This window comes from Dermacentor andersoni, chromosome 1, assembly GCF_023375885.2.
Source record: "Dermacentor andersoni chromosome 1, qqDerAnde1_hic_scaffold, whole genome shotgun sequence".
NCBI classification, from domain to species: Eukaryota; Metazoa; Arthropoda; class Arachnida; order Ixodida; family Ixodidae; genus Dermacentor; species Dermacentor andersoni.
Window position 1 is genome coordinate 47,920,542 of NC_092814.1, and position 27,974 is coordinate 47,948,515.

Sequence of the window (27,974 nt, forward strand, 5' to 3'; positions counted from 1 at the left end):
TTATTGCCTTTTTCAGCCTTCCACCTACAAGTCTTAAATTTACCCCAAACATCCGGTAACTTGGCTGTCGATTGGAATGAGATGCACACAAGGTAAATTTTATAATTGATTACTCAGGGTGTCTACCAAGTTGACATCTCAAAATTCCCAGAGTTTTATGGGTTTTCCCTGCGCGCCTTTGCAATATTCCCTGAGTGACACAGAACTTTGTTTTAGGTCAAGACAGGCTGCACCACATCGCCCAATGCTTTCACTGAAGTTTTAATCTAGTTTGAATTTTAATGAGTAGTGTTTATGTGTTTATCTTATTCAAAAGAAAACGGAAGGAAGGGGTTAGTAAAATGCACAGTGAATATGTTAGAAAAATATGGTAAAACCCATTGCAAATAGAGTTTAACATTCTCAAATGCAAATAAAATGGATAGGCATACAGAAACCAATATTTTCGAACATGAGCTATTTCTAACTAATAGCAAGCTCATTGGTATAAGGCCAAACTTTGTCACAAGTGAGATCCTCTCTCAACAGCTGGTAAATAAATCAACCTCAACTGTCCTAACATATGCTGAAGCAAGATAGCAAGGTGGGTGAGTTGGTTAGGATACATCATACTCTTGGTAACAGCGCAAAAGGACGTGGAGAAAAGGACGAAACACAACAACTCGGGCGCCCGTGTTGTCGCGTTTCTTCCTTTTGTCTGTGTCCCTTTGCACTGCTACCAAGAGAACAATGTGCCCTGTGCTCGTACTGTGACAGGAGATGGTGGGTGCATGCGTGTATAATTAAGGAATAATACTGTGTGCCGTGACAACTGCCCCTTTCCACTCTTATGCTTCCCTGCGTAATATTTCTGTACCGAGGCGAAGCTGACTTTCGGGAACCGGCTCAAGCAATGCGCCGTTTCCGAGCTTCAAAGCCAATCGCGAGGACCACGAAGGCGGAATCGGTGCCATTGCTGGCAGTGGCGAATTCTATAATGAAAAAAACATGGCACAGAACGGCAAGAAGCAAGAAATGACAGGTACAGATGATACTTCACTTATCGTAATTCAGTTCAGCAATAGGATATCACCTTAGACCCCTCAACATCACAGCAATGAAACTGCACAGAGAATTGTGCACTGTAAGCTCAAATCACCTGCTCACTCCAATAAAAGTAAAAGTGCTCAATTAAAAAAAAAAAAAAATGGAACGAGAATATAAATAAACTTTTATACCTAATTCTATACAAATGTGCCAGATGTACCAACAGCAACCTTTTTCATTAAGTAAAAATAGAAGAGCAGTAGCACCAGCCATTATGTTCAAAGCAGCAAACTGACAAGTCCGACGCAGCATTCCCATAAAAAGTAAAACATGCTTTATTTTCTGCAAACGGAATTCCTGTACAGAAATTTGACCTCATTCACTCTCCTTGGATTTCTTTTTCTTCTTCTTCGGTTTTTTCACATGTTCACCGGTTTCCCCATTGCAATTCAGCTCAGCTGCTTCATCTGCATCTTCCGCAGCTGCATGCGTCTTTTTCTTCTTCTTTTTAGGTGGCGATTCTTCCTCTTGCTCTTCTGCATCCACTGTTGTGTCCATGGCGCTATTCTCCATTGCTTCCCTTTCTTTCTTTTTCTTCTTCTTTTCCTTCCTCTTCTGCTTCTTCATAGCAGCCACTGCAGCTTGTGCCTGCAGAAGAGAATGAGCAGTAATTAATAGTTAACCAGGGTTAACAACTGTTACTGTAAAAAAACAAGGATTTTAAAGGTCCTCCAAGGTTCTGAGAAAGTACTATTTACAAGGACCAAATCATTGCCACGTTTTGGATGCTTGAAAACTAGACAATTCATTCAATACAAAAAAAAAAAAAAAAAAAAAAAAAAAAAAAAAAAAACTTAGAAGATGAACTGCTGCCAACCACAGAGCTTCAAACAGGCCTGGACTGGACTATCAGCTGCAACATTGCTATCAGACGTGCAATAGAATCTGTTGAACTCGGCAAAAGCCGAAATTTGGTTTTTAAGCACTTCATGAGGTTTACAGTTTTCTTCAAGGACTGCTACAAGAGCCTTGGCTTAGCCATGCATTTGAATTCTACTCTGTCATGCACAACTGTATGAATGCTAGTGCACACATGCACAGTAGTTGTACCAGAAGTGGCAAGTGCAATAACATGCCCAGTTGCTTTTCACCTGTTTACAGCTAAACTCGCTATACTCACGGCACACCAAAGCACATCAACGTGTTTACATAATTGCTTATCAAAAACGAGCGAAAATAGTTATATGCAGTGCCTTCAGTGCACAAAATCTTTTGTGGCTTTTTGTATGTGGCCGTGACACAATGTGGCAGAATGCCGAATAAAGTGAATGAACGAAGAGTGAACACAGCATACCACGATTGACACTAAGTAACAACACTGCTGGCTGTATTGCTTACATTTCGCTGTGAATTTGGGTTTCTCCTGTTGATGACAATGAAAAATGGTGCTTTCTGGCGCAATGGCCAAAGAGCAGCATTTCATCTGTTCACTTACGAAATTACTTCACACATCATTTTTTAAAAGAATACACACTGTCTGCAGAATGCACGAGACCTGACTAACTATGTAGACCTGTCATGATTCTGCTTCTCCGGGTCAGGTACATGCACGAACACGTGCAGTACAGGGCATTGAAAAAAATTAAATAAAAATAAGTAAAGGTCAGCAAACAGTAGACAAGCAATTCTGAACTTACTGTATAACTTCCTCTTAATCATGGTAAGATGAAGACATTAAGAAAATGCTATTCCTTGCATGCAATGTGACTACGACTATTAAGTCATCCAAGAAACTGCAACTTTCAAGAAAGACTGAAGGAACATCGAAACGATGTAAACAAGTACCAACAAGAACAAGGTACAGTCGCCGATTTATAATTCAGACAGCTTTGCAGCACCGCCAATGGCCACATAGACTTAATGTGTCAAGATGACCAATATTTCAGACAGCTGCCAGCTCTACATTTAATTAACCAAACTCCCTCTGTGACTGTAGTGTGCCTCGACTCTGCCGCCATTATCTCCTCTGGCAACCTTGATGAGACATCCAGGGTGCCTCGACTCTGCCGCCATTATCTCCTCTGGCAACCTCGATGAGACATCCAGGGTGCGCTCCAATTCTGGCCAGCATCAGAGAGTCTATGTAGACAGCTAAAGAGACAGGCGAGACAGCTTCGAGGCCAAGCAATGCTACGCATTTCGACCTGTCTGGAAGACGCTTTCTGCGACTTCATGCCACCTCGTGGCAACGAGAAAGGGGGCTGAGAAAAGCACACGTAATTTCTGTATTTTGTGTCCTTGTGCCTATGAACCTATGAAAAACACGATGCAACTTATATTAAGGGCATAGGAAAGGGTGTATATTTTCTTGTGCGCAGACCTTCCCATCGAATTTCCAAGCATACTGCTCAGCCGCCATATTGTTTGGACAGGAAAGTAGCCTTCATCGTTTCCGACTTCGATGCTGTCTTCACAAAGCTGTCCACTTTGATGTCTTCATGAGAAGTTAATTGAGACTTAAGATGGCTGCTGTCTGTTTAGCCGTCTACGGTGATTACTAGAACACAGCCCAAGTAAGGCCTCAGAGATTACACACTAGAGGGCAATCTCGGAGGCTTTGCCGTGGTCGCCGCTTTATGCCTCAGATTTAATTGCAAAGGCCAACATGATGGTAACTCGCATTTTCTCATTGCCAGTGGACCGGACATAAACTTGTTTAGAGCCCTTTTCGTGCACGGCAAGGGGTGATGGCATGTCCAGATAAACCGGCGTTTGGTCAGCATTGCCGATTTGCCCCAGCTGGAAGTTCTTGGACTTGCGCAGCGAAATAATGTGGCGCTGGAAAGCCACAAGCAGCTCTTTGAACGAATCTGGCAGCTTTTGCGAAATCGAAGTTTGACGGCGTAACAAAAATCCAGCACGGCACATGTAGCGATAAATTGAGTGCTTGCTTGCTTTGAAGGCGGAGCTCGGTAGCCCTTTTTCTCTTGCAAGTTCCTTAGCTTTTGCCTGCATAAGCGCCACGCTCACAGCCAGATGCGTGGCTCGCTGTTGGCGTACGAACTCCGTCAGGGCGAGTTCGATTTCCGGTAATGTCTCACTCTAGGCCGTGAAAGCTTCTTCGCGTTCCGCTACACGCGAAAAGGGCTTCCTTCTGTCGACACCATTGGCAAATGCTTTCCTCGTTGACGCCAAACTGCCTCCCGGCTGCACTGTTGCCTATGTCCTGTGCGGCTAATATGACCTTCCTCTTGAAAGCAGCAGAGAGTACTGTTTTCATGGTCCGGACATATTGGTCCTTAAATGCGGAATAAAAAAGATGCACTTCGCAAAGCGTGGTTGGCATGTGTGCTGCCAAGGTGCGCACTCAACAATAAAGAAACGATGCTGTAGTCACGCAACAATAATGAAACCAAGGCGTAGCCACGCAGCAATAACGAAGTCAAGCCATAGCCACGCAGCAATAACGAAACCAAAACTTCTAGCCAAAATTTCTGACTTAAATTTTTGTTCGGATCCGCATATAGTACGAGGCGTAAATATGAGACGCTAATAGGAAAAAGCCTTGTATTATACGTGGGATCTTACGGTATGTTGCTGCTGATGTGACGATTTCTGCACACCTAGTGTAGTGCGTAATGTGTGTCTTGGTTCAAAAAATGCAGCAAAAGCAAGGAAATTCACATTCCACCAATGTGAAACTGTTTATGGTGCTTGAGATGGCGGTCGTAGCATGGGGTGCCATGCGTCTGGCTGCAATTGAGCGATTGTCCGGTAATACACATCCCTTGCTTCATGACTGCTGATTTTGGTGCCATTCGACAAGCATTGCGTGCAGATTCAGCGCCGGACGTAAATTTGCGCGAAGGGGCCGTAATCTCGATGATCGCCTTTGGGTATTTCGCGCTCGGCGCCGGACGCGTCGGCAATGCACTCGCCGACCACTATGCCCGAGAACTGTCAACCCGGGCAGAGGACGAGCCAGAGCTACTGCACCCCGTGACAAGTTACAAAGAAATCACGCAAATGTACAGAAGCGGCAGATGTAGGCTTCCCCGTCCACATCCGCAACTCAGCCGAATGCAGCAAACGATCGTGCGACGCACGCAAACGAGGTCGCTAGCGCATCCCGTGCTCTTGCAGATGTTCCCAACAGAGCATGACACTTCATGCCCTTTTTGCAGACGGTCAAAAGGCACTCTAGCACACATCCTTGCAAAGTGCACTAAGCTCATGACCCCCCTTCCCCCCCCCCCCCCCCCCCGAGCGATGGGAGACCTTGTTGTCCAGCCCCGACCTACCGACCCAGCTCCTGGCGGCTAGGGGCCAGGAACTGCTGGACGCATATGGGACCTGAAAAGAAGGTTCCACCCCATCTGGTGCCAGCGCGCACCAACTGTCCCTAAGGGCTCAGTACAAAAGTTGATTCTCTCTCTCTCTCGGCACCTACGGGCGGACAGCATGTGTTGGAGAAATACTGTTGCATGTGAGGAGTGCTGGTGCTCTGCGCCTGGTGCTGAGTTGTGTGCAAAATCTCGCAAAAGTGATCGTACCACCTACAGCAATTGGACAAGACTACTGCCCCATGGCAATGCTTCCACTGCTGATGGATGCATGCGGCGCACTTTGTAATGTTGGCAAAGCGATTCTATAGTCTCGAGCAAAGCTTGCCACAGTAGACTAGCGTTATCTTGACAGTAAGGTTTCGTTCTGCAACGCATTACTTATCTGTGCTGTCGCATTTCGCAACAATGAAATTCTTGAGAAAGTGAATTTTTTAGCGTTCCCCACCGATTTCGTTATTGCGAGGTTCAATTGTATCGCAGTAAAGGGCAATAATGTAATTGTAACAAAGTATTTGTAATAGTTGTAACGAAGTAATAACGTAAATGTAACAAAGTAATTCTGCCTCCTCCTTCAACTTTGTTATAATGAGGTTTTACTGTACAGGCGCCGACAAAAGTGGTATACTCCCCGCAGCGGGAGCCAGAGCAACGGCAAACTGCATCGCAACGCCATCTACAGCCAACATCTGGGATCGAGACAGCCAATGGGTGCCCTTTATTATCTGCAGGTATGCGCTTGACTCGTGTCAATGTAGATGGCGTAGTAATAACGAAGTAATAACGTAAATGTAACAAAGTAATTCTGCCTCCTCCTTCCACTTTGTTATAATGAGGTTTTACTGTACAGGCGCCGACAAAAGTGGTATACTCCCCGCAGCGGGAGCCAGAGCAACGGCAAACTGCATCGCAACGCCATCTACAGCCAACATCTGGGATCGAGACAGCCAATGGGTGCCCTTTATTATCTGCAGGTATGCGCTTGACTCGTGTCAATGTAGATGGCGTCGCGATGCAGTGTGCCGCTGCTCCGGCTCCCGCTGCGTGGAGTATACCACATTTGTCGGTGCCTGTACATGCCACAAGACAGACTGGGTCAGCATACTTGTCATTGTTAGAGAAAAGCTTGAATCGGCACATATTTATCAACTCGCCACACATTCAGACAACCGAATAAACTCTGCATAGGCTTGACCAGTTCGACCCTCGTACCCATGACATTTTTGCTCAACGGCATGTAACCTCACACCGTAATTGTAATACCAGCTAGCTCCAGCCAAAATGTAGCCACCCAGGCAAGGTAAGAGCCAATAAGTAATGTCCAGATGAGCAACTCACCTCGGCCAATGCATCAGTCATCACATCCACATTCTTCCTTGGTATGTCGCCAGTCTCGTAAAATTTTAGCCTGTCTTCAACTTGCTCTTTGAGCTTCATGCCAAAAATGTTAGTTGGCAAGTCTGGGCAGAGGCAAAAAAGGCATTGAAGATTGCATAATACACAACATAAATATAAATAGTAAAGCCAAACTCTGATAGACGGCACAAAGCTCCAGGCTTCCGAACCAGAATCTTGCAACTCAGAACAAAGGAATGTAAGCACTGTGGACAGTAACAAATGCATCCACATGCTACACCAAAGCAACACAGCGTCCATTGACTGCATGAACATTAGCTGCTAGATGACATCGCCTAGGATGTGAGCACAAAACTGAGTTGCACCTACTGTTTGCTGTAGGGTCTGTTTCCTAACGGCACCCCCTTTAAGTCCTAACAAATCTTTTTACATGAGTTGGGGAGTTTGTATATTAGCGTGGGAAGAAGGGCATGTACGCAAAGGAACATTAACTTTATAGCTGCTTTATGGTGGAAGAAACCAGAAAAAAAGGAGCCGGCTTCTCCCTAACCATGTGAATGAGTGGCTGAGCATCACCATTGAAGGCCCGGAACTGCGAAGTGCCCGAGATGCCACTTACAAAGACCGACGTGTTTTTATAGATTTTATCAAGAAAGTGGTGGGCTGTTACAGCAAGAAACCTGGGCGGATGTAACTGTTCAGAATGTGCTCAAGAATGCGCACAGACATTCGTGGCAGTTCAGTTTTATTAGTAGGAAGTACGTAGAAGCTCATGACTTTTGTTTATACAGATAAACCTCGATATAATGAAGTCTGTAAAATCAGCAATTTGCTTTGTTATATTGAAATTTCATTCTATCGAAATCCAACCATTTATGCAAATAAGTACAGTTGCTGATAGATTTTTCTTACACAGAAAGGGACCGCAGAATTTCAGGCAATCATTCATAGCAATTTCATGCAAATTACCAGGCAATCGGAAAACAAATTTGAACGACAGAACAATTCATTTTGACAATTTTGGGAGTTGGCAACGGATGACACGGTTTCATGCCATATACAGCAACAATATCTTCTCGGCAGTACGAATTAAGAAAAGCCAGCCATGCTTTCATGTGCACTGCGCCCCTGCGGCTGATAGAGTCACCCGCACTGGGACAATGCTATCAGGAAAAGAGCCGGCAGGGAGAGCAAATGCTTCATCTGCCTCTTGCTCGAACGGGTCACCGAAACTCGCGATTACGCAACTTCCAATACTAAATGAATGGTAAGGCAGTTTACATGGTGCCACAGCGGCTTGGCACACCCACAATTTGCATACGCAGCTGGCTGAGCGCATACACAGCTGCGCTTACAGCCATGTGCAGCCACAGCCTAGATGCGCGCCAAATTACTCCCCGCCCCCTCGCGCAGGCTTGATCGCGTTACTGCGAGCTAGCTCCCCTCCCCTTCTTTCCCTTTCTCGGACGGGAAGCCGGCACTCGTGAATCAACCGTCTTTCTTCTCGCACGCTCACGCACTTCCACACCTAAAGCACACAGTGTGCGGGGCACGATAGGATCTTATCGAACTTGGACTTTATACAGAACCTGAGCGGTTCCACTTCGGCGGTGGTTCTTGTCGCGTGGTGCGCGATTTGAGAGCTGCATCTGCAAACAGCCGCTTGTAATTAAACCATTTGACCACCTGCATCCGCGAAGTTTCTACTTATTGTCTCGGCATCCTTTGCGGCAGCAGTGAAATTTCGTTATATTGAAATGGCATCCAAACACACTTCGTTACATTGATGTTCTATGGACAAGAGGCTATGGAAAGTTAAATGCATCCATTATATTGAGGTCTAACTGTACAGTCGAACTCGGATATATCAAACTCAAAGGGGATCATGAAATAGATATAACAATAATTCGATATACAGAAATCTGCTTGAGACGCTGCTCGTAGTCGCGACAGATGGTGGCTCCACTAGCTCAATGATTACAAGTTTCTTCAAAACTATCGAATGTCCAGACTTGGCTTGTCTCAAATTTTGCACTGTAGCTGACTACTAGTGGATAACTATGCCACAACAGTAACATCCTTTTGCTGCTTTCCAAGGAGAATCTTTCTTTCTCCTTGTCTTAGTGACCGAATATGCCGAATAAGTATGCATTAATGCAGAGTCTGAAGCATTGTACGGAGCGTCTGAAATTTTCTGTGTTCTTATGTTTAAATACATAAGAGATACAGGTTCAGTGACACCACCATGATGATCTCCAAATAATCAGTCAGCGACTATTGCCAAAACGACGTTCCCCTTTGCTCACCTGCCAACAATTGCACATATTTAGGGTAAGTAGCAAAGTAGAAATACCGGCCAGAAAACAAATGCAAACTGGGTGCACATACCACTGAAGCAATCAATCCGAGAAGCCAGGGAACACTTATTGGCCAGGTAGCGTGAAATGCGACCTTTATTTTTGGCACCAGCACGTCCAATGTATGTTGAGTGGAAGATAAGACCATACTTGGGCGTGTTGCCTCGAGTCTTCAGAGCCCTGCAAGCATAAACAGTCATACAGGCATCACATTTGCTGTTTGTAAGCAAGACCCATGTTCATGTGGCCAGTTTCTTCAAAATATAAAGTAAGATAGAGGCTGCAATTCCTATTCATCTTTGTTCACCTGTGGTTCCTGGACAGCACAGCAGCTGAGGAGTACATTAACAAGAATATGTATTTGCCCGAACCTAATACACCCCCCAAATCAAATGTGCGACCACTTTCTATATGTCTGAAGTAGAAAACTAACATAGAAATTACATTAAAGCTGTTAAACAAAGTAGAAATATAATGCACACTTAATTTTTCAGCAAGAAAAAAATGGCAGCCTGTTTCTTGAAGTCAGCTTTGCTGCAATACACTTAGTGTCAAGGCCAACCTCCATGGAGCAAACTTTCGCGACGATTTCACGTGACGAAAAATGCAGCGCGAAGCGCCGCCGCATATTCGTCAAACCACACTCCATGCAACCAAGAGCTGGCGGATGCCACCGACCATGCGGTCAATGCAGCCCACGAAAGCGACGTCGGCGAATGAAAGCTGAAGGTAAAAATGCACCTAAACCAATGTTTCTTTCACGCAAAATAAGGCAACTGACTTACATAGGCATTCACAGGCGTTCGCTGTTAGATCGGATCTATTTAGGTTGCTACAATTTTTGTTTTATACGCAACCCATCGGTAGTTAGCAGATACTATCCCTCGTCTGTGACCTGTGTTTGTTTACAGCTGGCTCTTTTCGCACACAGCTGAGTTTTTCTCTCGTCTACGTCTGCCTTCGAGCCTGCCCTGCAATCAAGAAAACATGGAAAGCCATTTATGTTACGATGATGTTACCATGGTGTTACAATGTTACGAAGCGCCAACAACCAAAACTCCCTCTGAAGGGCGACCGATGGAAGCCGACCTCAATGCTATAGTCCGACTGGTCCACACTTTTCGCCTCGCTGAACAACTTCCGGTGGCGGTGGTTCGCTGGGCAGTAAATATCTGGAAAGAGTGGATTGGCTGTGAGCAACCAGTTTTTTGACGTTGGGCATCGGGCAGCCATCGAAAGCTCGTCGCTTTTTCACTCCATGGAGGTTGGCCTTTATGTGATAAAACATACAAACACCACAAAAGTAGATTTGGCTTTGTATCTGCACTGGCCAGGCAATTCTCGTCACATTTTCTTGAAAAAATAAATAAACAAATAAAGGAACCCGTTAGAATCGGGTAAATACCGTAAGCAGACAAGACACTGTGAGCAATGATTACTCCTTGAAAATCTTCCTAGGGCAAGCCAAAAACAGGTGCTTGTGACTGGAGATGACGTGTACAATGCATTTGCTGTACCATAAGCTCCACTAAGACGGACGCTGCACTACCACTAAAGGAGCCTGTACTGGGGTCACCCAGGGGCCAGGCAAGTGTATATTGACTGGTCTAGTATTACATGGTCAATACAATTTTAGGATTGACATATTGAAACTTCGGCCCATAGAAATGCATATGCTGGGCTAAATTTCATCAGGACCAAAGTAAGAAAAAAAATCGAATCAACCAAAGTCAATTTAAAGAAAGTCCTCTGTATTTATGAAAACTAGTATTCACCTAAACAAGGCTTTCTCAGCCCCCAGAATTTGAACAGTGGATGCTGGGTACTTGGCCAGGTTAGTCAGGCTGCCAGCATGTGATATCAATCGTGCTCCAACCTGCAACGTTAAGCAAAAAAAAAAGATCACTAAGTGAAAATGTACAATAAAGGTTGTTGAAGAGACAGGGGCAGTGGGTGAACTTTGTTCAAACAAAACTGCAGCAGAAAATTTTGTCAAAATGAGATGTTTTCTTTCCCGCGTAATGACCGCACACCGAACTTGCAGCAGTGATATGTCGTGTGCCAAGTCTAGCTAATAATGATCGCGCTTAACATCTGTCGACTGCCGTCAAATGCTACGCGAACGACTCAAGACATACCAAACTGTCTGCATGCACCAGATTCTTAAGCAGATGCCCAATTTCATTCCTACTCTCACACTTTCACGAAAAATCTACAACCAAACTTGCCTTGGCTTCCTTATTTGTAGGCTTTAAAATGGTTGTGGTCAACAACAAAAAAGGGGCCTTTCAATTCCTCTCGTCTGCACTCATAGGCATGCAACAAATTGCGAGCAGCAACGATAGCAGCCATGTTTACAATGATGCGCTATTTATACGCCAACGCTTGTAACACAGCAAAGATATTCGCCCGCCCTTAGCAGAAATGTGCCACATTAGGATAGTAGTGACATGTTGAGATTATGGCGACTGGAGACGTCCAGACTCGCGAGGTGCGAAGAGCCTAGCAGACGACGCGAGCGCCAGACCAATGGCGAACCGCGCTGGAGTCACGTGGCGGGCACAGCCAATCGCAGACTCCGGCACAACCTTCAATCATTCACTTTTTGTGCGCTTGTTTCTGTATGTATGAGATAGCTGAAGAGGTAAATTTGAAGACTGAGAAATGCGCTTTCCAACGAGACCAAGATGGCGGCACTCAGTCGCGCCGTTCCGGAGATATTGTGGCTTGGAAAACGCTGTTCTTTCTTGATTTCTGAGAGATTTTTCGCCACCTTTGCTGATAAAACGAATTTTTTAGAGCACTTCTAATTGGTCTGCAGCTATGATATTTGGGCATCAGATAGAAAAAGGGTTATAGACAATAAAAATGTGATAATCAATTTTTTGGCAATTTTTTGCAATGCGAAAGCCGTGTCCCCCTTTAAGAGAAGAGTACAGTAGAATCTTGTTGATACATTCCCGTTACATACGTTTTCCCGGTGCCAACGATTGCTATCGAGAACATTAAAAATGACCAAACAGTTACCGTATTTACTCGAACCTAGGCGGGCCCCCGATTCTAAGCCGACCCCCGAATGCCCGAAGCCAGAAAACATGTAAAAGCTGACCCAGAACGTAGGCCAAACAAAACAAGTAAGGACAGCGTTCACAAAATGATAAGAGCATTTATTTAATATGAACATGCAGAGGTCACTCTACGTCGTCACCGCTGCTAGCCGCGTCCCTATATCCTAGACCACACGCGGAACGCACGCTTCTAATAGACGATAACCGAAACGCACCACAGTTCCCTGCTGTAGACTGCGATCGGATACGTTTCCGGCCGCTAGATCCCATGCGAACAAGAAAATGCGCGAGGCACGCAACTGAGGACAGTATATAGCCGCCTGTCTCACGTGAAAATGATGGCGCGCAGTTTCTTATTCCGGTACCAGCAAATCTCCGCCTGGGTCGTTGCACGTCGCATTCACAGCTATCGCCGCCATACCTATTGTGATAAGCATCTTCACTGATCTGTTTCGCAGCGCGTGGTGCACAATGCCACTGGTAGCGTACTGCACGCTTTTAGTAGGTGATAATCCAAATACACCACCATTCCCTGTTGCAGGCGGCGCGATATGGCCATCAAGTTTCGCTTCGGCGGCATCCGGAGTCGCCCACCAGCTCGATTTCGTTTCAGTTTCCCGTCACCCTCTTAAGACACCCCGCAATAGGAAAACAAAACGAGTCTTGTGCTGCAACGATCCGCACGACGTTTCGCATTACATTGATGTCAACAATAGTCTAGTCTGTCAAGTTAGTTGGTTGTGTATGTTTTCCCGGTTACAAGGTTTTTGTTTTTCTCGAAACATATGAATGAGGTTCAACTGTATTTACACCATCAAAGGCTATAGTGGCTTTGCTGTTGATGAACTCAAGATCTTAACAAGTAGACAGAAAAAAAGATAGTAACAGTAACAAAACATGAAAATTAGGCATGCTCAGCTAGCAAAAAAATTTGCTGTTGGGAGGTGAAAACCTTCACACTTTTGTTCTTTTGCTGCTGACACAAAGCCCATACCGTTTCGCCGATGAGTGTTGCCAGGTTGGGGGCAATGTCATGCATCTTGGTCTTGAGGTATTCCATGAGTTGCTTGCGGTATTCCACCAGGGAGATGACACGCGAGGCAAACATCTCAATGTTGATCAAATCCACAGGTGATATATCCATTCCTGAGGGAACAAGACCACAAGTGATAACTGATGTACTCATTGCTTGAGCAATGCAGTAACCATGACTAGAAGGAAGCTGAATAAGCAACATAGGTATGGAAAATATATTTACGAATTAAATCATTTGCCTTAGCTTGGTTCTTTGCTCACACCGCCTACAGCACGTATGCACCGAACAGTATAGGGTACACACAACTGCTATGCCAAGAGCCCGAAACCTGCCTTGTAATGGGCAACAAAACAGCCTTTTCATACACGCATATCACGGTTCTAAGCTCACAGAACATTAACTACTCAAGTATTCAAAGCAATAGAAGTTGTGCCTGTCACCATAAAATTTAGAGCACGCAAAAGACATGTATTGCATCAGTCCTAGTACGAAAAGGCTATGAGTAATTTTAATTTGATGCTCAAAAGCAAGTGACCAGTGCTGTACACTGGCTCTACTGTATCATTTATAGCAGCTTTCCAACCCCCATATCCAAACCCGAAATACAAGTAAACCTCAATATAACAAACTAAGTATTCAATTCTTGATAACCTCGTCATAGAATACCATGTATTTTAACCCTCAGTACAGAGAAACATGTTTATACACAATTTCAATACAGTAAAACCTCGTTAAACCATACCCGCTTAAACAGTAGTTTCGTTTTAAAAGTAGTAAAGTAAAATCCCCAACTCAGCGGCCATTGAAAATAATGTTTTGTATCCACATAAGCCATACCAGCGTATTGCGTACATATAGGTTAACACGTGGTGTTTCCACTTCTCGCCGTGCAGACATGGCGGTGCATCGTCTCCATCAGGCAGCCCATCAGAACAACAAGCCTCAGAGATCGAACATCAGCCTCCAAGCGCCCTGTGCATTTGCGCGTTAAGCCACATCACCATCAACATAATTTCGGCGCCGTGCAACCAAGTACTAGCGTCATTCTTAAGTTCGGATAAAAATGACGCCAAGTGCTCAGCATAGAAAAAAAAAAAAAAAAAAAAAAATCAATCGTGCCATTTTTGCGCTATCGAACGCGACACTAAGTCGGCGTGGCACGCGACAGGAATCGGCTGTTGACCACGTGTGGCATTTGGAATGCGAAGAAGTTGCTCGGCAGCACTGCTGTGACTGCGAAGAGATGACAGCTACGAGGTTCAACCTTTCGCCATCGTTGCCGAAGTGTTGACTAGCGACTGTGATGAGGACGACACAGAAACCGATAGCATGGGCAATACAGGCCCAACAGTGGCAGAAGCTGCGCATTACGTCAGCCTCACGAATGCAATTGTCGCGGCAAGAACAGCACCCCACAATGAAAATGGCGCTGTGACTTCTGCAGTGCTACCGCGCGCATGCATGGAGAATACGTAACGCCAACGAGGAATCTGCCATGCGAGTGTTTGCCGAGAAGAGGGGGCTGGCTGAAAAGCTGGCTCGCAGCTTCAGTAAGTTTGTGGCCACTGTCGTCGCTCCTAAGCCGCCGCGGCATCAAACGAAAACAACTTGTCACGCGTAGTGAATAAATACTGCATGCTTTTTTCCCCATTCATCGCACTCTCTCTTAGTTTCGTTTTTGACAGGTAAGTGGGCGATCTCATGCTATTTCGGTTAAGCAGTACTACCATTTAGTACGTACTTTTTAGTAGTAGTACGTAGCTCTAGTCAACTACGGTTTAACGAGGTTTCACTGTATAATGAAACTTCACTGCCACCATGAAGGAATACCGAGCCGATAAATGAGAACTTCCACGGTAGCAGGTGGTCAAATTACATGCGGCTGCTTGGTGTCGCACCACCAAAAGTGACAGCCAAAGTACAAAAGCATGTTCCGTATAGAGTCCAAGTGCAATAAGTTTCTATCGTAACCGCATGAAAGGGTGAGTTGAGAAGGATGGCGGCTTGATAAGCGCAGTCTTCCTGTGCGAGCGAAGGGGCAGGGTGGCACACGTCTCCTTTTCTATACTTGCGGACAACTTTCTGTGGCTATGATGGGAAAGCAATGGAGGCAAAGCGCACACAAGTGGGAGTGCTTATGAAAAGAGTGCAGCGTTTTAATCCACGTTGCTTTAGGCCGGGGAAGAGAAAACATGAACGCTTTATTAGCAACAAAGAAGGAATGCCCCACTCAGTGTAAAGATTTACTTATTTTGTGGCTTTTCCCTTCCACATCTGGGGAAATGCGAAACCGTCGCACGTGGAAGCTGCGCCGATTCAGCATCTGTCCCAAGCAACCAAAAGCACTGTCAAATGCTGCTGGACTACTTCGCACGGAAACACATTTGCAGTAGCCATGCGCACGGCCGTAGCTTTCCTTTAATAGCAACAGAAGGTTGTCTACGAATATAGTGTGGTCATGGCTGCGCATAGCTGTCAGTGTGGCCGAGTGCATACGCAGCCTGTGTGCCGTTTCAGAGGCTTAGCGCATTTCGTTCTTGGCGCTTAGCGTCTGCTGGAGGTAGTATAATAGAGTTTTGAAGGTGTGTTGAAGCAAGAAACGGATGAAGCATTCGCTCCCTGCTGCCGGCGCTTCTGAAGCCGTGGAGTGGACATGAAAGCGAGACTGGCTTCACTTTGCACCCCCAATGTGACATTTTGTCGACACGAAATGAAACCGAATCATTTATTTTGGGGGGGTTTCATTCAAACTTTCAGGCAGTGTTCGACGAGTCCTTTTGCAGGGACTTTGAAATAGCACACTTTGCTCACTTCAAAAATTTGTCAGAGTAGTTTTGCTCAAAACATGGTCCAGACTGACGGCCCTTCACTAGCAGCAGGTGTTGGAGGGTTGTGTTGCACATTGATGAGCGGAATTCAGTCTTAGTTTTCCGCGCCATGCTAAAAATACTCTCACACTCTGCGTAGCTATGCGGTATCACGAGTAAATCCAGCATCACCTTAGCAACTTGGTGAAACATGTTTTCCCATCAGTGTTTTTCATTTTTCCAACCATAAACCACTGCACATCCTACCTTTCTTCATTCAGAATGTCCTCTGGAAGCTGTACGCCTGTAGTGTAGCAAACTCAGCTTCGAGAGCATCTAAAGCGTCTTCAGAATTCATCGGAATTTCAGGGGAGCAGCTGAGGGAAACTCTGAATAAAGAAACGAAGACTTGAGAGCGATGCCTGTGAAATAAATTTCAGGTTGGCCACCTCCGCATTCTTCAGAGTTGCGTCCACATCCATAACGCTTTGCCTCGTCGCATTTGGGAAACATTTTCCATAGAAGCGGGCCAACGTGGTCGCTGACACTTGGTTGTGTTCGACGAGGAATCCCGTAAACAGGCACTCCGTATGTATGACACTGTCGTCGCAGTTGTTCCAGAGAAAGTTCACTATGTTGTCTTGCTGCTCAGCGGTGTGAACATAGCTTCGATGCTTCGCCGTGAAAACGTGCAGTTTCAAGTTACCTTTGCCACCGTGTCACACGCTGACGTCGCATCCACAAGTTGTACAAAATGCAAAATGTTCTCTTTTTCTTGATGTTAAAAAGCACAGAATTCAGAAGTGCAAGATGGCAAAAACTTCTGCAAATACCTTTTCTCGGGCTTACATAGCGGCATGGCATCAAGCACACGAGGATTCTAACTTTCCACGATGCACCGCACATAGACTGCACAGCCAACAATAATCATACACACAAGTAGCAGCAAGCAACAATGCACCATGGAGGAAGGCATGCATGAAATGCAAGAGCTACATTGGCTTTGGTTGACTTACTAGGCACCATAGTCGGCTGCTTAGTCAATGATACCGATGGTGCTAGTGCAGCAGTTGTTTCATTTCCTTTCGGGAGCACCTTGCGTCTGAAGATAAGACACGCAGGCAGCTTGTGCCCATTCACAGTGCAAGAAAACATTGCGATGACTAGTTTTTTCGTGGCCAGAAGACAAAACGCACACTTTCTTCGGCCCTTTCCTTTAAACGGTTGTGGTGGCAGGCATGTCAAAGTAGAGCAGCGCCTGACCAGCATTTCCAATCTGTTCGAAGTGGTAGCTGTTTCTAGGGCGGAACTTCAAAACGTACCGCTGAAAACTGCACAATTTCTCTTTATATTCTTCGGGCAAGTTTTGGCATATCCCTGTCCGCCTTCGAAAAGAAAAGCCTTTTCTTTTCATAAAATTTGATAGCCAGCACCTGCTCGCTTTGAAGTCACTCTGCATTAGAGCTTTCTGTAGAGCTAACTGAATGGCCCATACTTTGAGCAGATCGGTTGTCACAGGACGCTGTGCTGCTCGCTGCTCTTGCACATATTCTGCGAGCAGCTCTTCTATTTCGGCGAAGAGGCCCTGCTTCGGTCCACTGAAACCCTTCCTTGTTGCTCTGCTGGTGAAAATATTCTGTTTGTGCCAGTCCTGCACGCAAGTTTCGGGAACTCTGAACGCCCGTGATGCGGCCCGATTTCCGTCCGTCTCCGCACACATGATAACTTTCCTTTTAAATGCAGCATTATGGTGGACTCTGTGTGTCTTCGCAGTTGGCGCTTCCATACTGATTGAATAAACGCAGAAAACGGGATGACAGGCGGTAGACTAGGTTACACATACACTATGGAGGAAGCTACGGCAGCTAGGCTAGAAGCCCGTACGAGGCGACCATTTTTCAAATGCCGATGGCGATATGGTAACGCAGATATAAGGTTGTACTCCATTCTAACGCGCATGCAATTTTTGGACCCATTTTATCGGAAAAAGGTGCGCATATATTCTAGTAAATATGGTAACTGTAGCCTGGTCTTGACCTGAACTGCCCCTAATTCAGTGAGGAATTCAATGTGTGCATGTACTCAATGTTTTAAAGGGCCATTGAGAAATTTTTGCTCAAATGTCAAGGTATTCACAAATCAGTTCGAACACGTAATGCTCTGGGCAAAAGTGCAGCAAGCACACTACGCTATTTTTCAAAGGCTCTTTGCCAGCGCGCTGTGGCATAGGTACGGCACTTAACCACTTCGAACGGAGAGGTTCGCTCGTTCGCACACAGTGATAAGTAAGGTTAGATTCGCTGCTGCAACTTCCCTTGGCCAAGTTCCGCGGACCGTTCACGCATCCCACGACATCACATGGACGTGGCATTCTCGCTGCTTGCTCCAAATTCCAAGTTTAACGAGCCAGCAGGACCACCGCAGCACGACGCGATAACGAAACAACTGAAACTCTAAAGCACGTGCAGCGTAAAGTCAAGCGTGCAGGGTCAAGCGAAATCGAAACCTTTCGGTCGCCCATACTACTCAAGGGTAACGTCAAAATGTTACTTTTCCTTAAAATCGAATAGAAATAGCCAAGTAGCATTTTCTACCGTCTTATAATTTAATAAAATTATCTTTTTAATACGAGCAGTTGAGTACTAGTGACAAATTATTATGAGGAGTGCCTTCGTCATCGGGCTAGTACCGGAATGTCGCTGGGGGGTCTCAAATAGCGTTACCTCAATTTCTCTGTTACTAAAGCTCTGTTCGCAATTATATTGACGCCTTAGACGTTCTAGGGCATTGCTTTATCACTTTAACTTGACTTCATAGTAACCTTTAGTGGACAAGTGCTTTACAAGCAAAATTTTGCTAGCAGCATGAAATCGTCGCAAAATTCAGCACAAAATTGCACCAACATTTTCTGATAGAAAAATGCTAAGAACCATATTTGCGCCTGCACAGCCAGCAATATATTCGATTAGATTCGAATATCCGTATCCTATCGAATTAGAACATTTTCAAATCGAATACATATATTAAAAATATAATATTCAAGCTATTCTAATATTCGCAAACCCTAATCACAAAGAATTCAGACTGCCTGTAGCAGATGACCAGTACCGCTCGTGTGCTACGCAGCTACATGATAAGGCAATTATGAAGTCAATTTCAGAATTGCAAACAGCATGCTGGAAGCTGTCTTAATCACTTTTTTTTTTTTTGGCCAAACAACACGCACCCATTGAAGCTCTTGCAGCATCAATGATAGCCTGGGCCTTTGCACTGTCCATGACCACTTCCTCAAGTGCTTCAAGGCTATCTTCAGTGAGGTCCTTCCGGTTCTTGATCAGCGAGGCTGTCTTGGCATAAGTGTAGTTGTCGGGGACAATCTTCACGAGTTCTGGAAAGTGGTACGAGTACCACTCCCTGCAACAAGCATGGATAACAAAAATATTGTTCACACCAACTCTGAACAACCTGCATACACCTGATTACGCTTTACAGTATATAGAGTTGCTGACCGATAAATCAGACACCGATAATCCGGACATGCACGGTAATTCGGACAGCTTCGCGGCACTGCCAATGACCCCATAGCCTTAATGTGTAAAGACTACAAATATTTCGGAGAATTGCCAGCTCTGCATTCAATTATCTGGACTCCATCCGTGGCTGTAGCGTACGCCAACTCTGCTGCCATTATCTCCTCTTGCAACTTCAACGAGACATCAAGTAGGCCTCTGAGATTACATGCTAGATGGTAACCCCCGATGCCTTGCCTTGTCCACAGCACTGCCCCTCAGAAGTTTAACTGCAAATTCTAATCTTGGAGGCTTTGCCTGAATTGTGAGGTCGCTTTTTATTCTATGAGGTCGCATGAACATCGCTATTGTCACATCCATTCTGGTACCACTGTGCATGGCCCACTCTTGTTTGTTGAATCTGCCTTCCAGAGAGCGTTCTGCCGTTCTGTGCTTGTTCGTTTTGAATGCGTTCTAGACAGCACTCTGCTGTTTCCAAGGAGTCTTTCTCGTGAAGTTATCGACAGCCTACGTGAAATGGCACCAATGGTGCCCTCGCAGTCCGACTCCAAATGAGCCTGGCTGCTGCAACTGAAGAGCCTAAACTGCCACCATTACACTTGAAGACTTTGCAGACGTTGACAGCGTGATGTCGTCATGTCCCGAACTCAATGATGACGAAACAACTGAGCAAGTTCTTCTCCCATCAAACTGCGACTAACTCGGATGATGATGTGCTGTGTGCTCGGGAGCAATCACACCTGATTGAGCCTTTGCAGTCCTTGCATCGGCATACAGAGACAACACAAAACTGGTAGAAATATAGGGGCTGTATTCTTAAACAATCCACTTCGGCGATACCATCGCCATAGCCACGCCTTCGCGAACGTCGCACGCTGAATGGAAGCACGGTGCGTTCTCTCGTGCATTGTGAACTGTTCGAGAGCGCCTGCTGGTAATGCATGCCATCATCACCGGTAAGCAGCTGGTTGGTTTCTTGAAGCTGACTATTATCACGGCAATGCTATCGCCACGGTGATACCAACATATTGTTATATAAGTTTTTTTTTCTCATAGCGCTAATGTAGAAGTTGACACTCTTAAGTCGGCTCATCGTTATAAATGATATATCGTTACATGTAGTATTGCTGTAAGTGGAGTACACTGTACCAATTTATCTCCAAGAAAGAATTCCTAGACAACTCGGTAAAAAACTACAAAGAATACTATCTCTGGAAAGAGGGTCCTCAAAAGAGAAGTTGGGTCTTAGACAAAAATTTAGCAAAATGTATGTCAAGTTTCCTTAATACTTCGAAAAAAAATTGGCAGAAAATCAGTGAAGATTTCACTATACAGGGCAGCAATGTTTTCTGAGCGATTCAAGAAATCCGAATATACTGTTAATACTTCTGTTAATTCAATCCCGACTGAGACCCATGCATTTCTATAGGCCCAAACATTTATTTCAATCCTAAAATTGGCCTTCACTGTACAATTCAAACTTGACCAGCCAACATGTATGTGCCTGACCTCTATGGCGACCCCTTCAGTGGCAGCATGTCTTGTCAAAGCCTAGGGGACAGTGAATGCGCTGCACACACTTTAAAAAAAATCTGTCAAAAACACCAATTTTAGCCTGCCCTAGGAAAATTTTCTAGCAATAACGGCAGCTCACAATGTCCGATTATGATGTCTACCCAAATTTAATGCGTACCTCTTTGCGGCTGTATTGCGGCGATGCTGACTTTAGGAAACCGCCACTGTGCAACACATATTAGGCTCTTGCTCAGTTTACTTTGTTTAGGAGCTTTAATGCCATTCATATGTTAGTTTTCTACTGCGGACACATAGAAAGTGGCTTCAATGCAGACATTTTGAATGCCGCATATGAACAGTTGATTGGTAAACACCTGTGAGCACAGTGTGATAAAAAACCAGTTTAAAGCTAGTTTTAAACCGAAAAATTGTAAGAGCACAAATAAAGGTGTGATCAGTAACCAGCCCACACAAAGAATCAATGTACAACACACCTGACTCTCATGGCAAAGGTGTTAATGTCCTTGTCAAGCTGATCCAGAAGAGCAATGCTTTGAATGATCATGTTGTCAATGCGGTTGACATTAAACTTGACCTTGGAACGCGAGTAGCTGTGCCCCAATCCAAGCTGTGCTTTGGAAGAGGATACATCTGTGAGCCCTTTGACGAGCTTGTAGAAATGAAGCCGAACACCTGGAAAGCACCAAAATACATTGATCAGCAAAACTTCCCACAAGGAGTACTTGCGCAGACTAGTATACAATCTGCCTTCATTTTTTTACTTCTATTAAACAGGTAGATGTTATTAATCACTTTGCAAGAACCCCGCTCTTCAGCAAGAAGCAATAAGCACAATGATCAGTTTCAAAAATTTCCCTAGACACAAGAGTGGACTGTGTTTAACCACCATGGGGTTTTCGACACACGAGAAATATTTTCATCCGATATTCAATCTTTTGTGTTGACTATTTGCTTGAATACACTCCAATATTGTGTCTTTTATTTTGCATCCTTTACCATCGAAGTTTATTTTATCCCTAGCAAAATTAAAACCAATGAAATGTCATATAGGGCAGTCAGTTCAACGGCAAAGTAAATACTGCTGTGCTGTCATACCCACTGTGGCAAACATGCACACCTCAGACAGGTGTAGTATAACGGCTTATAATGCGGCATTTTACAATCCCAAAGAACTCCATGTACTATACACATACGGCTTGCAATGTGACTGCCAGAAAATCCTGCAGACAAGTGAGGCAGTGGGGATGCGCTTGTCGACAGGATGCACTAGCAGTGGAGGAGGATATGTGGAGCCAATGAACAAGCAGCAGAAAAATAATAAAATGAAAGGAACAGCACAACTGCCATGGTGGCAGTGCACTGTATGTGTTGTACAAGTCGGGTGGTATACAATGCTCTGTCGAAGCACGGCAGAACTTGCACACATGCAGGAATTGCCTAGGCTAGATGTTGGGAAAAGCCTGTGCCGTGAATTACATCTCTGCTCATCATCATCATCGGCCTATTTCGACACATCATCGACCTGTGCTTTCGCGTTTCAGTAGTTGCGCTATTGTGTAGGGATGCAGTTTTTGCCAGCTCGCTAAACTCACACGAACTGCAAGTAGCAGGGAGTGCCACGTCTATGTGATGTTGCGGGATGCCCGAATTGTCAACACTACTTGACCAAGAGCAGCAGAAAATCCAATGCTCTGTCCTGGTTCCGTTTCTCCATGGTCGCACATTTGTGTTTTGCCCAAGAAACCTTAATGGCGTCTTACTCACTCATGGCAGTAAAGGGCAGTGATGGCATATGCAACATCACCACTACCCACTTGGGTGCAGGTGATTGGAATTGTGCTAAAGGTATGTGAACCCTTCAGACATGAACCATCCTTCTGTTCAACTAGTATGTCTTGGCATGAAGCAAGCGCTGCAAGGTTTCTGGAACAGTATTTCAGGGTGTCTACCAAGTTGACATTTCCAAATTATCTGAGTTTTCCAGGTTTTCCCTGAGCACCTTTGCAAAATTCCCTGAATGAGCCAGAACTTTGTTTTACGTCAAGAGAGGCTGACACCACGTTGTCCGATGCTGTCACTCTCTAGTAAGCATGCTGAAAAAAATGACTTAATCCAGTTTGAATAGTAAGGAGTAAGATCTATTTTATTTAAAAAGAAAACGGAAGGTGTTAGTAAAATGCACAGCGAAAGAAATGGTAAAACCCATTCCAAATTGAGTCGAACATTTTAATGAAAAGGAGATGCATACATAAGTAAATATTTTTTTAATATGAGCTATTTCTATCAACTGATAGCAAGCTCATCTGTATGAGGCCTGAACTTTGTCACAACTAAGGTTCTCTCTCAGCAGCTGGGAAAGTCAACCTCAACTGTCCTGACATACTCTCTGCCCGTACACAACATCTCAGTGTTGGGTTTCACTGCTTAAAACAGTTTATTTTGGTTTGGATGAGGGACATCTGCATCTCGGCGTCTACCAACACTTAGATATTTGTAGCTCAAGCTCCTTCAAAAAGGCGGCGGCACGCTTCCGTTCCCGTTAATTTAATTCCTCAGTGCGTCGGTCCTTTCTGTTCTCATCCTCCTTCTACCACGCTTTCACCACATGGATCATTTGAAGCATCCTCTTGGTCAGTTGTACAGTCAACGTCCGATTTTTCTGATTCCCTAGGGGCCGCAAAAACATCCGAAAATCGGGCAGTCCAAAAGTAATGAATGCCTGTCTTTAACTACCCTTAAGGGCTGAAATTGACCCAGGCACGCCCGAAAAAGCTCTTAAGGCCTGCCAGTACACTTACTAGGCATATCGGTGCTCGTACTCTGACAGGAGATGGGGGTGCACGTGTGTATAATTAAGGAATACATACTGTGGCCCATGACAATTGCCCCTTCCCATGCTTGTGCTTCACCGCCTAACACTACTGTACTGAGGCGAAGCTAACTTTCGGAGACTGGCATTACACAACGCGCTGTGCTCTGCGAGCTTCAAAGCCAATCCCGAGGATTACAAAGGCAGAGTCGGTGCCATTGCTGACAGCGACGAATTCTTTCAATGAAAAACACGGCATCGCACGGCAAGAAGCTTAATAGCTAACATAGAAGCAGCTAGGCCTAACGTTGCCGCGGTGGTGGTTACGGCTGCCAGCGGATCTGCGTGCGAGAGTGCCGGTTCGAGGCGGCAAGATAATCAAAATAGCGGCAGTGGCGGCTTTGATTAATGCCATTTCTGACCTGCAGTCAGGGCAATATACATTGACTATATGGAGTACGTGGTGGTGCCGCAAAGCCGTGCAATTTATCGGGCATATCCGAAAAATCGGACGTCTACAAAATCGGTCATTAACTACTCTGGCAATACATCGTGCCGATGACACGGCATCAATGACGATTCGTTGCGATTCCTCTGTTACTGGAGCCAGTATTACCACGACTTTCATTCCCTTTCAATAAAGTTACAGCTAATTTTCCCTGATAGAAGCACAAATTCCCTGAGTTTTACCAGACTGTTCAAATTCCCTGAGAATTCCCGGTTGGTAGACACCCTGGTATTTTAGCAGTCTACGGTGACTTAATATTTGCCTTTAGCGTCCCTTAAAACCTACCAAAAGCTATGTTTACTACTGGTATGGAGTAAAGGTATTTTGTTTACATAGAAGTAAAAGACACCACTCTGAAATTTGGTGTCAGTAGTACCCATTTATACACAAAAACCTCTGGCCAACTTCACACAACACACACGTGAATGCATACAACCAAGCTAGCTACTATTGCTAAGGAACCAGTACACTTTCTGAAGTGCACTGCTTCCATAAAAGCATGTCACGGAACAATGAAAACTAGTGTAGCTAAATTGCACAAAATTATTCCGTATAATTATGTGCAACATTACCTTCTACCTTACACTAGTACATATATATTCCTACTGTGCAAATTACTGCAACACATTATTGTTATAACACTTATTCACATATTTCATGAACAATGATTGCAACTTTTTCCGTCACTGGAATATTGAAGAGTGTGATGGAACCAAATATCAAAATCCACAAGGTGCAAAAACGGACAAACATTGGGCCTTGCAAGAACACAAAGGGCCCATGGTGGGATGTTCACATCAGGGCCCACAGGACTAAATTTACAAGGCATTTCTGGCAAGTCAGCTTAAAGGGACCAGAAGGTGTCATGAAATTGCAAGTGCTCATTGCAAAATCATTTGGATGTTCTGTGCACATTTAGAAAGCATGCACACCTCACCTCTGATGACTTCTGGGACTATGCCTGTGTGCTGGCAAGAGATTCCCATAGACTCCTGTATGGTCATTGCCAATTTCGAGTCACCAACGCCAAGAATCACCTTGCTCTTCTTTGTAGATTTGGGAACATTTGTTTCCAAAAAGGTCTGCAGATCATCATGAACCACACCTGGAAGTATACACTACAGAGTTAAAAAAAAGGGAGCTTTAAAATCTATTCGCTGTGCTAAATTTAAAGCCATAAGCAACAACACTTAGTTTGGTTGCTTAGTGGATTTTTTCCCATTTCTTTTATTTATGTATTTATGTTGTGACCAACTAAGCCAACAAAATGTTGAAGTGTGTTAACATATGAAGTGCCAAAATTGCCAATAAAGATGCGCTCATTCCAAAATTCAAGGAATACGTTAATTCGTAATGTACACTCTACACTAATACCCGTGTCACACGGGCACATTTGGAAGGCCTTCCGGTCGACGGCCTTCGAAACGCCAGAACTCTGTCGACTCAAAGGAGTTGTCGCGCTGCTACACGGCACTTTTGAAAGGCCGTTGAGTGGTTCCGGCGTTTCTCGCCAAATTGTGTGGCGTTGCGTATCTTTATTTTCGTTTTCTTGTCACAAAAAGTTAAACAACGTTAAAACCACTTAAAAGCACTATAATTTCTTTTATGTTTGTTTATACATCAAAACAATTGTTTATACATTGCCTTACATATATGTTTAGTTTTTAAGTTGTTGAGTAGCGAAACTGCGGCAACGTTTGCGTCGCTGCACGTCGCTGTTGTCGAGAGTGTGTGCAGTTCGCGCATATCAAGTGGCAAAAATACTTTATTGAATAATTGATAACACTCATATATAGTATTTTTAGAGCATTTTGGTTTGATTTGTTCTTTCTAACCGTGAGTTGGAGCACACTGTGAACGAGAGGGCATGTTCGCACTGTTTCCGTTTCCGTTGCTCAAAGGCCATCGAGATTTCGATAGAGTTGTAAGGTGCTCCGTTGACTCAATAGACTATTGACTCGGCGGCCGTCGAAACCGCCCGTGTAGCAGCTCGAACTTGACCTTTGAGTCAACTGACTATCGGTTGGAAGGCCTTCCAAACGCCCGTGTGACACGGGTATAATAGAAAGGGAATGTTTCAACTGTGTTGAAGCAATACTTGCAAACCATGCAGGTCAGGACCTAACTGCTATTTGTTATGTTGTTTTGTTGAAGAACTCCACTCATGAAACTTTCTCTCTCTAGATGCACACAAGGAAAATTACCGACTTCGAACACATATCCAGCGTTCCCTTTCATATTGGCGGACCGTGTACACCAAGATTGTTTAACAGCGCTTGTACAAGAAACGCATCAAGACAACAAAAGAATAAGGAGCACCTAACAATGGGCGCTACTCTCTGTTCTAGTCTAAACACGCCATTCTATTCACAAACGAAATTGCGCCCCAGCCACGGCTCTCGTTTAATTGGACCCCTTGTTCCGAAAAATATGGCGCAATACAAAGAAGTAAACCTGCCTTCAGTGACACAATTCATGTTCTCCAATGCGTTCACTGCTGTGCGAAATGGGAAAAACGCTATCAGATGCACGAGCGACTTGAACTTGTTGAAGTCGAGGACGCTCTTTTCCACCTGAGGTAGCGCCATGCCGACCTCCTCGAACTCCTTGACTCGAAAGAGCGCATATCCCACAGCGTGCTCGAAGAGCACGTAGAGCTGAGACTGCAACGAGACCGGGTCAACAACATCGTTAAATCGCACGTGTTCCGCATTCTATGTCAATTTGCACAAATCACAACTGAGTCACTGTATAGCAGTAAGTTCATGTAACAAGCATCGTGACACTCACTCACAGTTTACTCAGCAAAGCAAATGTTACCAAGAATTTGCAACTACAGGTGTTTAAAAAGTTGCAAGAACCTATGAAACAGCACAGCATAAAACTGACAGAGCATTGTTTGCATGCATGCAGCGAAGTGAATACTCTCCTTGATTATCGAGATTTCACACGTGACGATGCAAAGAGACACAAGACATAAATATAGTTACAGTAAGAATCTGCCAATTTTTGCCAACTTCGCACATAAACATCGCAGTCGTCCCGCAACTTAACCAAACCCATAGGCAACGACACTGCCTCGGAATATCCGCCGTGTTTATAATGCCACTAACAACTATATTTGGAAAAGACACAAACATGTATTTACCATTGTTGCAACTTCCTTAACGGCGACGCACCATACCACAAGTAGAACACGTTGCCGCCACGGTTAAGCCTAGCTTGCTAGCTGAGCAACACAACAGCATAGGGTACAGAAACAACGTGCACGGCATGCCGACTGCGGCCTCCGGCAGCATGGAGAGTATGGGTGACTTAAAACCAGAAATTAGCATAAAGTAATTAAATAAGCTAACTAAATCAACCAATTTAAATGTGTAAATACAATTAAGTTTATATAAAAATGTGTTTATTATGGTAAATTTTAGTAAAAAGTACATACTGTGATTGGCGAAGCCACTTGCCGTTTTTCACTTTTTCTGAGCCGACTCCGCGCTATGCCGGAAAAATAAATTGCGAAAAAAGGTAGAACAACAATACGGCGGCGGTGGAGGGCAGCTTCGATGCACGGCTGCATGCATCCGTGAATAGCTAACGT

General features: G+C 44.7%; 1 protein-coding gene across 1 annotated transcript; it reads right to left on the bottom strand.

Annotated features, from left to right (window-relative positions):
* Window positions 1-1,337: 1,337 nt before the first annotated feature.
* Nop56 (Nop56 ribonucleoprotein) lies at window positions 1,338-27,670 on the bottom strand. Its single transcript, XM_055061440.2, has 10 exons — window positions 27,525-27,670; window positions 26,835-27,039; window positions 25,314-25,481; window positions 21,533-21,731; window positions 19,220-19,407; window positions 13,145-13,296; window positions 10,858-10,958; window positions 9,114-9,262; window positions 6,708-6,829; window positions 1,338-1,674 (listed from the first exon to the last, which is right to left on the bottom strand). The coding sequence occupies exons 1-10, from the start codon at window positions 27,525-27,527 to the stop codon at window positions 1,402-1,404; spliced, it is 1,560 nt and encodes a 519-aa protein (XP_054917415.1). The 5' UTR covers window positions 27,528-27,670; the 3' UTR covers window positions 1,338-1,401.
* Window positions 27,671-27,974: the final 304 nt, after the last annotated feature.